Source organism: Manis javanica, chromosome 11 (genome assembly GCF_040802235.1).
Source record: "Manis javanica isolate MJ-LG chromosome 11, MJ_LKY, whole genome shotgun sequence".
NCBI classification, from domain to species: Eukaryota; Metazoa; Chordata; class Mammalia; order Pholidota; family Manidae; genus Manis; species Manis javanica.
This window is the reverse complement of record NC_133166.1, coordinates 18,861,904-18,875,060: the sequence shown is the minus strand read 5'-3', so window position 1 is coordinate 18,875,060 and position 13,157 is coordinate 18,861,904. Positions and strand designations below refer to the sequence as shown.

General features: G+C 38.5%; 1 protein-coding gene across 10 annotated transcripts in view; it reads left to right on the top strand.

Moving 5' to 3' along the window:
- Nucleotides 1-9,423, top strand: part of EMSY (EMSY transcriptional repressor, BRCA2 interacting) — a 91,711-nt gene extending 82,288 nt beyond the window's left edge. For all 10 annotated transcript variants that reach the window (XM_037010632.2, XM_037010629.2, XM_037010627.2 and 7 more), the window contains 3 exons: nt 1,649-2,212; nt 3,189-3,689; nt 7,407-9,423. In XM_037010632.2, the coding sequence (XP_036866527.1) occupies nt 1,649-2,212; nt 3,189-3,689; nt 7,407-7,601 (1,260 nt within the window). In that variant the 3' untranslated portion in view covers nt 7,602-9,423. The remainder of the gene's footprint in view (nt 1-1,648; nt 2,213-3,188; nt 3,690-7,406) is intronic.
- Nucleotides 9,424-13,157: the final 3,734 nt, after the last annotated feature.

Here is a 13,157-nt window from a genome sequence, read left to right as displayed (position 1 = left end):
ACTTGCTCTATTTTTATTAAAGAAGAATTTATCAGTGAGGTAAGATTTTCAAATGAAATAGAAGTCGGCTTGTTTAGATTTGTTTCTGGGTCTTTTATTTTTTGCTTTTATACTGAAATCTAATGAGAACATTGTGAATAAGTAGGTAAAGAAGTAATTGACTTCTTTAAAGTAGGTAAAGTATAGTCAACAGTTAAGATGGAAGAGGCTCAACAGGTAGGAGAATAAATTAATGTAAAACAATGTAGTACCAAGAGTAATGGGGAAAAGAAAGAAATATGGTGATACGTTGATTTTGTGTCAGATACTGTGCTTTGAGCTTTAAATACATTAACTTCTTTAATTCTCAGTATGATCCTACAGGGTGAGTGTATAATGCTTCTTACAAATGAGGAAACTCATGCTCACAAAAGTTACGTAACTTATCCTGGGTGGCAGAGCCAGGATTTAAACCTAAAGCATTCTGCCTTTACTGTAAAATGATATTGTAGATACTAGATTTAAGCATGGCTTACCATTAGTAGTCACGTAAATCACCATTACTTTACTGGTAGCAGTTGACCCTGACCGACCCTTTAGATGAAACCCAGTGAAGAAATTGTTGAATTAAAAACCTGTTTGTGTGAGGTCATTATGAGATAGGGGAAGATTTCAATTGAGTCTCATAGTGTTAAAGTTTAAAGTAGAGGTATAGCATATGACAAGACAACAGGAAGAAAAGGGTTGGGGTGGATCTTATGTCACAGAGAGAAGCCAGATGGCCAGAAGTTTTGCCAGGTGTCAGATCCCAGCCAGGAGTCTGGCCCTCATCTGCCTTTCCTGACATTGACCTTCCTCAAGACACCTGAGAGGTCAGACAAGCTGTCCCTGACCATGTCACTCAAGATGGATGCCTCCTCCCAACACTGTAGTGACGGACACCAGGCAGTCCCCCTTTCCACTGACACAGTGCTCTTGTCCCCTCCCCAGTCTTCTTCCCTCCTGGGAGCCAGCTCTCCGGGAGGCTGTTGCCTGGCGGGCTGGGAATCTGAGCAGAGGGGCCAAGAGGGCTACTGCAGAGGGCTGTTCACGCAGACCTCAGTGAAGCCTGAGGACTGTCTCCACTCCTAGCAGAGAGGCCCACTGTGGGGCCTGGGATGGGCCCGCCCCTCAGACAGCAACTCTTACCTTCCGGACAGCAGTGGACATGCACACAGCCAACGTGGGCTTGTCTGAACCTTGGCTTTTCTCTGGACGCCTCACTCCTAGTTGCTGCTTTCTTTCTTTGATGGTTAACACTGCTGATGATCAGGCTGGAGAGCTGTTCCTGAGCCACAGAGCCATTTGTTTCTCTTTGTTGGGCTGTACTTGCAGGGCACTTATTCCTCTTACCTATAAATTCTGGGCCCCCTAGGACTTTTCTTAGAGAAGGGAGTAGACCAGCTTTTGCAGTTCTTAAGGTCTGAGAGTTGAAATTACTAGAGTTGAAATTACTAGAATATCAATCTTAAGGCCCCTTTAAATTTAGAAACTTTGAGGTTTCTTGGTCTTTTTTAGGCTCTTCCTTCTGAAAATTTTCGAGTGAAACTGGTCTTTTCCAGTTTGAGGAAAATGCAGCAATGTAGGTGTTTTTCTTATTTCATTCTTACTTTGTGCCTTTTTTACTTAGGCATTAAGCAGTCATACTGCTTTTACCAAACACAGCGAGGAACTTGGAACTGAGGAGGGCGAGGTTGAAGAGATGGACACTTTAGACCCTCAGACAGGTCTGTTTTACCGATCTGCCCTGACTCAGTCACAGGCAGCTAAACAGCAGAAACTTAGCCAGCCCCAGCTGGAACAGACTCAACTGCAAGTGAAAACTCTGCAGTGCTTCCAGACTAAACAGAAGCAGACCATCCACCTGCAGGCAGACCAGCTCCAGCACAAACTCCCGCAAATGCCCCAGCTTTCCATCAGGCATCAAAAACTCACCCCTCTCCAGCAAGAACAAGCACAGCCCAAGCCAGACGTACAGCACACACAGCATCCCGTGGTGGCTAAAGACAGGCAGCTTCCTACATTAATGGCACAGCCCCCGCAAACCGTAGTACAGGTGCTTGCCGTAAAAACCACGCAGCAGCTCCCTAAACTGCAGCAGGCTCCGAACCAACCAAAAATCTACGTGCAACCCCAAACCCCTCACAGCCAAATGCCGCTCCCAGCCGCTTCAGAGAAACAGCCGGCAAGCCAGGTAACGGAATATTGATAGCATGCAAAGTTAAACTTCTCTGTTCATGGAAAAAATGAGAACAGCACGACCTTATGGTGATTAGCAATGCTTTCTCCTGGCAAGAGGAATCTCAAAAGCCTCATTATGCTGGTGTTGCTTTATCCCATCAGAATGCTGACATTAGGGAAGAAATGCACGCATTAATGTAGGAAGGAAAAAAAGCATAGCACTCAGAACTTGATTTTCCAGGCAGTTTTTAATGAAATCACTTTGGCATTAATCAGCAGTATATAGAAGCAATATTGCTAAATTATTTTTATTCTTTAGGTATAATATAAAATACTTATTTCTATGCCTGTAAACTTGTATTTCTGTGGCAATAATGCTAAGTAAACTACAGTCTTTTAAGGAGCTTCACCGAACTTCTTCCCTTGTAGTTTACACTATTACCATCTAGTTAATAAATTTATCTACTAGATTTTTTTTTTTGGATTGCAGGGGAATTATCTGGGGATATTTGAAAGAAAAATTATATTAGGGAAAATCAATGGCTTTGGAGTGATTTATGTGTATGTGTATATTATCAGTACATATACATATAGAATATGTATAAATGTATTTTGAAGCAAAATATTTTTTTAAAATCCTACTTTTTATTTTAAAAACCTGAAGATTACATGAAATAATTTGAGATGGGTTGAAAATGTACTGTGTGGGGATATAAATGTCAAAGGAAAACAAGGCTGCTGTGACTTTTTTTTCCTTTACTGCTATGAACCTTGGCTGGCTGAACAAAGGTTCTTTACACCCCTCCTCTTTCCCTAGGTTTCTTAAAAGTAACCAGATACTTTCCCATCCAGCCCTCTAATTAAAGCACCAAGCTTCAAAATGTCTTCCTCGTATACCGCACGAATGTTTCTGTTGCCATAATGTCTGGGGTGTTTGATAGGTTTTCTCAGATGTAGCTGTAACACACACAAACCCAATTTGTTTTCAGGTGGAGCAGCCAATTATAACCCAAGGATCCTCTGTTACAAAGATAACTTTTGAGGGGCGCCAGCCTCCCACAGTTACAAAGATAACTGGTGGCAGTTCTGTGCCTAAGCTGACATCACCAGTTACAAGCATATCTCCCATTCAGGCCTCTGAGAAGACAGCAGTGTCAGACATTTTGAAAATGTCTTTGATGGAAGCTCAGATTGATACAAATGTAGAGCATATAGTAGTGGATCCCCCAAAGAAGGCTCTTGCCACTAGTATGCTCACTGGTGAAGCAGGATCATTACCTTCCACCCATGTGGTGGTGGCAGGGATGGCGAATTCCACTCCCCAGCAACAGAAATGTAGAGAGTCCTGTTCAAGTCCATCTGCTGTTGGCACTTCCCTAACGACAAGGAAAATCGATGCACCAGGAGTGCCTACGACAGGCCAATTCATGCGTATTCAGAATGTAGGCCAAAAGAAAGCTGAAGAGAGCCCAGCAGAAATTATCATCCAGGTAAGAATCGAAGGAACGTGAGAAGTCTTGGGTATCTTGGGGTTGTGGGTTTTGTGTGTTTTGGGATGTCACAGAAGAGTCAAACCAAGAAGGTAGAAAGATGTAGAGATTATCTTTGAGATGGTTTTGACAAATTTGGTTTGACACCTATTACAAGTTTGTATTTATCTTGAAAGGAAGACAGTCCTAGAAAATTGATGAATATTGTCACATAGCACACCTTAGAGGCAATCAGGGCCACATCAGCTGGCTTTGCAGATGCAAGCCACATTTACCAGTCAACCCAGAAGAGCAGCAGCTTCCTGGGATCAAACTTTGGACTCCTTAATCTTTACTCAAAACTTCCTGGGATATAACTGGATTGCACTTCTACTTCAAGTTAATTTCAGGAACTCTTTTGTTTGAAGAACATAGTTCTTGGTCTTGGTCCAAATTTATGGTTCTCAGGACAATGAAACCTTAATTAACTGAAATGTCTGGAGAAACAGTTGTAGGAGAAGATTTCTTCATAATTTTATATCTAATTTGGGATTAATCATAGAGCTTTGATTTTTATTTCAATCATTGTTATTGAAAATCTTATAGTTACTGCCCTGTCTTGGTAAGTACAGGCTAGTGAATGTATAGATTATTCAATAACAATAGATCTTTCTGTGTTTCACATTCCCATTATTCTAAAACTCATCTGTCATCATGCCTAACAGATCAAGATTGAAGAATTACCAAGTCCAGATTAGCCTTTAGAAGTTGTGTTTTATTTCCTTCTGTCCTTGTAGGGTATCAGGTGGTTTTCTTGATGTTTGTTTGTTTGTTTGTTTTTGGTAAATTGGTATTTGGCTTGAAAGGAATTAGAGTAGCACATTTTAGTTAATCGAGAATGTGGATAGTCTAGAATTCATCATACATCCACTGTTGGGTGACTTGGAAGTTCTGGTGGTAAACTTTATCTTTTCTATGATGCCACACTATGAGAGATTGCAAATTTTTAATCCAAATACAGTGTAATTAAGTATGGGGGAAATGCTCAAAGGCAAATAAAACTGGGCATTAAATTGGTCAAATAATTTGTTCCTTCCTTTAAAAACTAATGTTAGTGAATGAAATAAACCTTGGCAAAGGGATTTGTTATGTTTTTTTTTTCTGCCCCTGAAGAGGTTACAGTATGGTAGAAAAGGAATGGTTTCCTGGCTTTGCTATTCACTGTGTTTCTTTGAGCAAGGCTACTTAACCTCACTGTGCCTCAGTTTCCTCATCAGTAAAATGAGAATAAGGTATGCCTATTTTACATGATTGTTGTAAGGATTACACAAAATTGACATGAAGCGCCTAGCACAGTACCTGGCTTATAGTTATTGCCCAGTAAATGGTAGCTCTAACTATTTTAACTAAAATTTAACTTTGGCTAGCTTATTTGGAAATTATTTTCTGCACTTCATGAACAGGAGTGAAGATATAATTTGTTTCATGTTTCAAGGATGATAGCTGATGTTGAGTAGGTTCTCTACAGAATAGTCAACTAATTCAGCATAAACCATATGCTAGGTTACTGTGTCAGAGGGAAGGCAGGGTAGTGATTAAGAACCCAAGCTTTTGGAGTCAGGAATACTTGTATTTGAATCTCACCTGAACTCCTTACCAGCATTGTGGCCTTGAGCCTCAGTGTACCTCTTGTAAAGGTAACCTCTGTACCTCTGTTTCACTACCTATGAAATGGAAACTGTAACACTTACTTCACAGGGGTGTTTTGAGGATTAAGTGAGAAAATGTATATAAAGCAGCTGGTTAAGTGCTGATAAAGAGTAATAATAAAGATAGTTCCTATTATTGTAATGATTATTAATATTGTTGTTAGAACATTCAGATCTTATTAGTTATGCTTAGCTTTGACCTGAAGTACTGATTCAGTAAAATGCCTATGGGAATGATTGAACAAAATCTGCAGAAATGCTTTGATTCCTTGAAAAATGTTCTATAAAAATTCAGCATGTTTGCTATTAAATGCTTTGAATGAAAAGCATTGTTCTTTGTATACAGAAGACCTGTATTTCATTTGTTCATTTGTTCGGTCATTCATTCATTCATTCATTCACATGTATTATTTAACCTTGGAGTTCCAGGCACTGTGCTAGGTACTGGGGATAAGGAAGTAAAAAGGTAAATGTATCTTCTATTCTGAAAGAGTCTATATATGTGGAATTCATAGAATTTTAGAACCACAAAGATCTTTAGAGCTTATTTTCTCTAGGTATCTTATTTTACACAAGATTAAACTAAAACTTGGGGAAGTGAAGTGACTTATTCAGAGCCCCGTGGCCTATCAGAGTCAGTGCTGATTTAATTCAGGTTTCTTTATCCCACCTGAGACTTTTTCATAGTGATCAGCTATGAACAGAGGTAGGGGAAACAAAAACTCTACCCTCAACTATTCTAGATTCAATGCCTAGGCACCTTGCACTATTTTCTTGATAGTGTTAAAATTAAATTTACATTTCCCTTTAGTGGAAGGTTGTAAATCTTTATATATTTGTAAAGTGCTGATACGCAGCTTTGCTCTGGGGCCTGGGGTTTAATGTTAAAGATAACATTACTCATTCAGCAAGGGTTTATTAAACATCCAATGTGTACCAGGCCTGTTCAAAGCTCTGGACATCCAGCAAGGAAGAGATAATCCAAATCTGTGCTGTGGTCCATACTGTCCTAGAGCTGACATTCTCAGGGTGAGACAAAAATTTAACAAACAGATGATAAATGCAGTTAAGAAAATACAACATAATAGAGGTAGTAGGTGGGACAAACTCAGTAGTCTGGTGTCATGGTCACAGAAGGAAGGCTTCTCAAAGCTATTTACTCAAAACATTTGTGCTAATATACAGATGACAGGATGAAACCAGCCTGCAAAGATTTGGAGAAGGTATTCTAGGAAGAGGGGAAAAACGAGTGCAAAGGCTCTAAGGTACAAGTGAGTTTGGCATAAGGCTGGAGCCATGTGAGGAGTTCGATTTTATAGCAAGTACAATAGGAAACAACTGTAGAGTTTTAAGCATGATATGAGCTGATGATACCTTTAAAAAAGGTGTCGAATAAGGATGAGAAAGAAGAATTTGACAAGGCAATGTGGCTATATAAAAAACAAAAAAATGTGTTTATCTACTGGTATTTTTATTATTTAAAAGATTGTTTTGTTGTCTTATTTTCAATAAAGATTGTTACTATGTGACCCAAACAACTTCACATTTGAAACACCAAAAGGTTACCAAAGGGCTTTAAATACATATTGTGGTATCAGCAAGTTAATCGTTCATCTTACAGATAATAATGAGCAAAATCTGACTATATTTACATTTAAAATTTGCTTAATGATCAAATGAAAATGTCCTCAAAATCTCTTTAAATCAGGCAGACTTCAGCCTCCTTTTTTAGAAGAGCCACCATCGAGACTTGGATTTGAATCCTGGCATTAACCCTGACCAGGTGTCCATGTGACCTTGATGAATTACTGACCATCTTAGTTTCCTTGTTTGTAAAATGATAATAGTATTTTCCATACAATGTAATGGGGATTGAGTAGAGTATCATATGCAAAAGCACCTAGCACAGTGCCTGGCGTAGTAGTTGTCCAATAAATACCAACTTCCATTTTTCCTTCCTTACTGTTGGGGAAATCCTTCTATTGCTTTTTCTTACCGTAAAGCTTCTCTCCTGTGTCTTCTCTTCCAGGCCATCCCCCAGTATGCCATTCCTTGTCACTCCAGCTCCAACGTGGTGGTAGAGCCCAGTGGGCTCCTTGAACTAAACAACTTCACCAGTCAGCAGTTGGATGACGATGATCCGGCTATGGAGCAGGACATAGACAGCAGCACAGAGGATGGAACCGAACCCAGCCCCTCCCAGAGTTCTGCTGAACGGTCCTAGTGTTTTGGACAAAGGAGTGCACTTTAAAAACCTGCTTGGTTACCAAATGTGCAGGGAAGCCCTTGTATTTTGAAGTATAAAGAGAGCACTTTGCCCATGCTTAGGCTGTGGACCCTGAAACAGCAGTGTTTCAACAAGAATTGCTGCAGAAGCAGCATTTTAACACAAGATAAAACTCACAGGGGAATGTACTTTTTACAAAAAAAATAAATAAAAGGAAAAAAGGAAAAAAAACATGCACATCTACAGTGACATAAGACCTGATATTCTTTCTCTGTTGGACCATGGTTGTTGGAAAAGTTTGTCATGTGGTGGAAAGAGACTTTTCCTGTGAATGTTCCTCAACTGGTTTCTACTGAGCAAAACACCATCAAATAAGGAGAATGCAAACAGTTTGTATTTTGAAGTGGTGTGTCAGAAATAGTTTTTAAAAAAATCTTGTAGGTTTTTGCAAATGTTGAATTGTTTGCATTTTACATTTGCTCAGTTGATAGTTTATAAAATAACTAGAAAAATACTGGCATTAAAGAATCCTTGTTAGATGGTGGAAGTCAGATCCCTAACCAGTGGGAAGTGCTTTTTGGGTGGCTTGTACATTCTCGCCATTTGTATGCTAATTTATTGCGTTGTTGTTCCTTTATGCTTGAGGCAGCACACTTGCCTTCTATTTATTTAAATGTAAACATTTCAAAGCAGGCCATATTCCTCCTGTCAGTTTCCTGTAAACCAGGATTGCTTACCCTTTCCACCTCTCACCCTCCACCCATCTAAGAGAACTATGAGAAAATGTTTCATTGTGAAGCAGAAGAAAAGAAACATTTTCTGGCCCAAAGGAAATGTCCAGTTATGTTCAGGAAAACAAGTTATTCTCATATGATGTTATCTTAACATTGAAATTGCACATTAATGGTGGACTGAGGCTTTGAAAAAGTTCTTACATATTTTGTTTAACCCCCTTTGAAATGTAAAAAGTTCATTTTACAGTTCCAAATGTAATGTCTTTAAGCAATCTACCTTTTTAAGATACCATTTGTTTAAGCAGTATGTTTGGGTCTTGTGATCACTGTCTGTCACAAGTAGAGTGAGGGGTAAAGGGTGGGTGGGTGAGTCAGTTTTGACAAGTTGTGGCAAAGGAAACTATACTTTTCATTTTTTTAAAAGTGTAAATAGAAAAATTTTTAACGGTTTTATATAGATTTCACTATAAATAAGCATTTTAAGACTGACAGATGTTGAACTGTACATACATATATCAGCATAACTGCCCAATTTTTTGGTGCTGAAGTACTGTAAGTAGAATTCATCAACAGTCTCCTAATTTTTGCATCTATATCTGGAAAAGAAATAACTGTGATACTGTAGTGAATGAATTCCCACTAGAGTGACACTGAAGATTTAAACACAAGCATTCATAAGATGCACTGATCTCTGGTAGTTATTATTTCTTATTAGGTGATTGTGACTTACCCATAGATGGAGCTGTTGGATATTATTTTATTGTACAAATTCATGTTTTAAAGATGTTGTGACTGTTTCAGTTAATTTTTTAACCTCTTGGGTCATAGCCTTCTTTGAAAATCTGATTACACTATGAATTCTCTCACCAAAAAGATATACATGCCAATAAACATGTTAGATTTTGTGTAAAATTTTAGGGGTTCATGAGCCTCTAAGCCTATCCATGTATTCCAGGTTAAGCCCTCTGTATGGTCAATCCATTACTTACAGATGTAAGTTTTTATAAAATAAAATATCTTTTAAATATTTGTGGATCAGGTAACAAGAGCAAACTTGAATAAAGTTATTATATTCTACTTCTGCATATTCTGGCAACATAGCATGTCCCTTTAAGGATTTAGCCTTACTATGTTTTCAGTGATTGGAATGGCAAATGACTTTTCCATAGTCTACATTTTTAAAATTAGTATGTAAATTAACACATTAAGTGAAAGATTTAAATTTTTTCCTTAAAAAGGTTAATTTCATGGAGAACACGAATTCTTTTATTCAACAGGTATTAAGCATCTGTGTGCCAGGTACTGTTCTGAGGACCAGAGATACCTTCGTGAATAAACCAAAACGTACTTAATGAAGTTTACAAACAGGGCTTCCTGCTGGCAGAATGGATGTGTGGGCTGAAGGAAGGAGGGCACGAGTGACTAAGTTTCAGGAGATTAAGTGGATGGATGGTGATGCCATCTGTGTATCTTCAGGCTTCCTTTTACTGAAAGTCTTAGTATTAGATCTATTAATATCTCATGTGTTTACGTCCATTAGTTAAATGCAACTTCAAATTATCCCTGTGAAAGATACTCAGAAATAATGATACAAATGCTATAATTCTCACAACTGTTACAGGCAGTGGTAAGGAAAGTCCATTGGGTTTAAAGTAAACTTTGATAAATGCTTCATATTGCAGATGCAGTTTGTAGTGAATTTAGGGAACTTAAATAAAACAACTTTGAGATTAATTCATATGCCATATAGTTCATCCATTTAAAGGGTACAGTTCAGTGGTTTTTAGTATATTCTTGGGTGGCCATCACTACATTCAATTTGAGAACATTTGCATAATCCCAAAAAGAAACCCTGTACTCCCTCAGCTGTCACCCCTAAAACCTCTACTCCCCCCACCCAGCCCTTGGTGACCACTGAACTACTTTCTGTCTCCATGGTTTTGCCTATTCTGGACATTTCATATAAATGGAATCATACAACATGTCTTTTGTGACTGGCTTCTGTGTGGCACAGTATTTTCAAGGTTCTTCCATGTTGTACTGTGTATTAGTGCTCCTTTCCTTTTTATGACTCATTAATATTCCATCGGTGTGGATATACCACATATTATTGATCCATTCATCAATTGATGGACGCTTGCATTGGTTTCACTTTGGGGCTATTACGAGTGATGCTGCTGTGAACATTCATGTACAAGTTTTGCATATGTTTCCAATTCTCGGGTATATATCTAGGAGTGCAGTTGCTGGGTCATATAGTAACTGTTTAACGATTTGAGGACCTGCCAGACTGTTTTCCACAGAGAGTGCATGTTTTCTGAACAGCAGTGTAGGAGACTTCCAGTTTCTCTGCATTCTCACCAACACTTGATGTTGTCTATCACAGCCATCCTCCTGTGTGAAGTTGTGCCTCATTGTGCTTCTGATTGACATTTCCCTGATTGCTGATGATAAGCATCTTTTGATGTGCTTATTGGCCATTCATTTATCTTTGGAGAAAAGACCTTTGCCCATTTTTCAGTTGAGTTATTTTCTATTTTATTACTTAAATAAGAACGTCTGAAGTACAGGAAATACTACTACTCTTAAGAGAAAAGCTGTTTTCTGGTAATTCATCATCCTTAAAATCTTAATCAGTTTCTACTTCTTCCTCTAACAAATTTTAACATTATAACTGTTTAGAGCTTTATAGTTGAAAACACTTCTAAATATAATTCTTTGTGAGGTTCTTTCAATAGCCTGCTGAAATAATAGCACAAAGGAAATAGTGGTCAGGTGATCTGGATTTGAGACCCAGGCTCATCTTTTGATCATATGAACTTGAGCAAGTAACATTCCCCATAATACAAAGTGAACATTTATGACTTCACAGGATTATTGTGAAGACTAGATGAAATACTGCGTGTAAGTGCCAAGGCACACAGTTAGGTACTCGATTTTTAAATTAGCATTCACACCTCTCCCACTTTATAAATAGAAAATTAAGGTCTGGAGATAGATGTATCAAAGCTCCCATATTAAATGCTAAGAGGCCTCATGCTGAGTCCTATGTTGTTACTTGCTATAGTGGAGAGTGTGTGCGCCATCAAACACAGGACTGGCCTTTGGAAAGACAGGGTAACTTGTTGGTCTATAACATGATCTCTTTGCCAGCCTAAGTGCCTTCACAGGTGCTCAATTCCAGTGTTTTTTGAGTTCAACTATGTGTCACAAATCCCAGAGAAGAGGAAGTAGAGTGAAAAAGCACCATATTAGCAAGGCCTTTCCAAGAAAGAACAGTGAGAAAACAATCTGCTGTCTCTTCTTGCAGGTTTATAAGCTTTTAAGTGAGGCTGATGACCTACATTTTGAAAAAATTGAAACAGAATAGAATCAGATTTATACTTGTTAGACGGCTGGCTCCATCTTCCCTCTTCCTTGCTTACACATACAGACTGTAACTGAAACACATGATTTAAATAGAAAAAGAAGAACTAGACAAGCCTGGGTTTGAATCCTGACAAGCCATGTGAGCTTGAACAGACTCTTAAGAGACTTAAAATAGAAAATGGAATGAATTATAATGCTACATTACCTAATTTCCACTTTTTGAAAAGACTGATAAACAGTCCTCTCCAAATGGTTCTTTCTGGCATCTTTCTCTTCCAACACATAATTTATTGGGTATTTTCTATGTGCAAACATTAGGGATACAGTTGTCAACGAGGAGGAGAAGCCCCTACCTACCCTCATGGAACTTCAGCCCAGTAAAGGAGATAGGTTAACTGAAGATTACAACTAAATATATTCAGTGCTAAGTGCTGTGATGGAGAAATTGCCATGATAACATGTAAACGGGGAGGTTGGAGTATTTCCTTCAGGAGGGAATGCTTGGGCTGTGAACTGACAGAAGAGGATTTAAGGCAAAGAGGAGGGAGTATAGCTGTCCAGGCTGATGGACAATAGGTACAAAAGCCCTGTAGGTGGGAGGGGCTCTTAGAGTAGGCCAGTGTGGGGTGGTGGAAGCTGAAAGTAGAGACTGAACCATATGGGGTCTTGTAGTTTGTGATAAAGGTTTGCATCTTCTAAGAACAGTAAGTTATTGAAAAGCTTAAGCCATTAGAGCTGGCAAAATGTATAAATTTATTTAGAAAATATTTGGAGTAATCTTGGTCCATTAGAACAGAAAAATGTATTTGACATTTCTTTTTGATGTCAGTCCTTTCTCTTTATGTCCTTTTCTCACACATCTTCAGTGGTTCCCTAATACTGTAGTATGAATCTGGACTTTGCCAATTTCCACCTGCATTTCTAGATTCATAACCCATTACCCAAACCTACTGCCTATCTCCTCCACCAATTGGTTTATACTCTGCATTTGAAAGTCTCACTAATTCCTCAAAGCTCAGCTTTCTTCTTCACCAGCTTACCTTCTTCACCAAGACTGCCCAATCTCTTCAATGAGGACTCATTCCATCCTACTACTGGGTTCCTCTAGCTTTTGGGGAGAAATGTGTATTTACTTATACTTAGCATTTACTTACCTACTGTGAGTTATTTATATTGCATAAGAATCCTCTGTATAGGCACGGATTCACTTTTTTTTTTTTGCAGTTACCAAATTTCTTATATAATACATGGTAGGAATTCCAGGTGTGCACAAACACACAATGTGAGAGTTCTTTGAAATTCCCCACAATGTGCCGCTCAGTCCTTGAAATGTGGTATTCTAAAGAGTCATTCTAAAAAATTCTCTCAGCCTAAAGTGAGAAGTGCTGAGCTTTCTTGTTTCTTTTTCTTTTATGCCCTTAATTGAATCTCAAGGGTTAATATTCAAGTT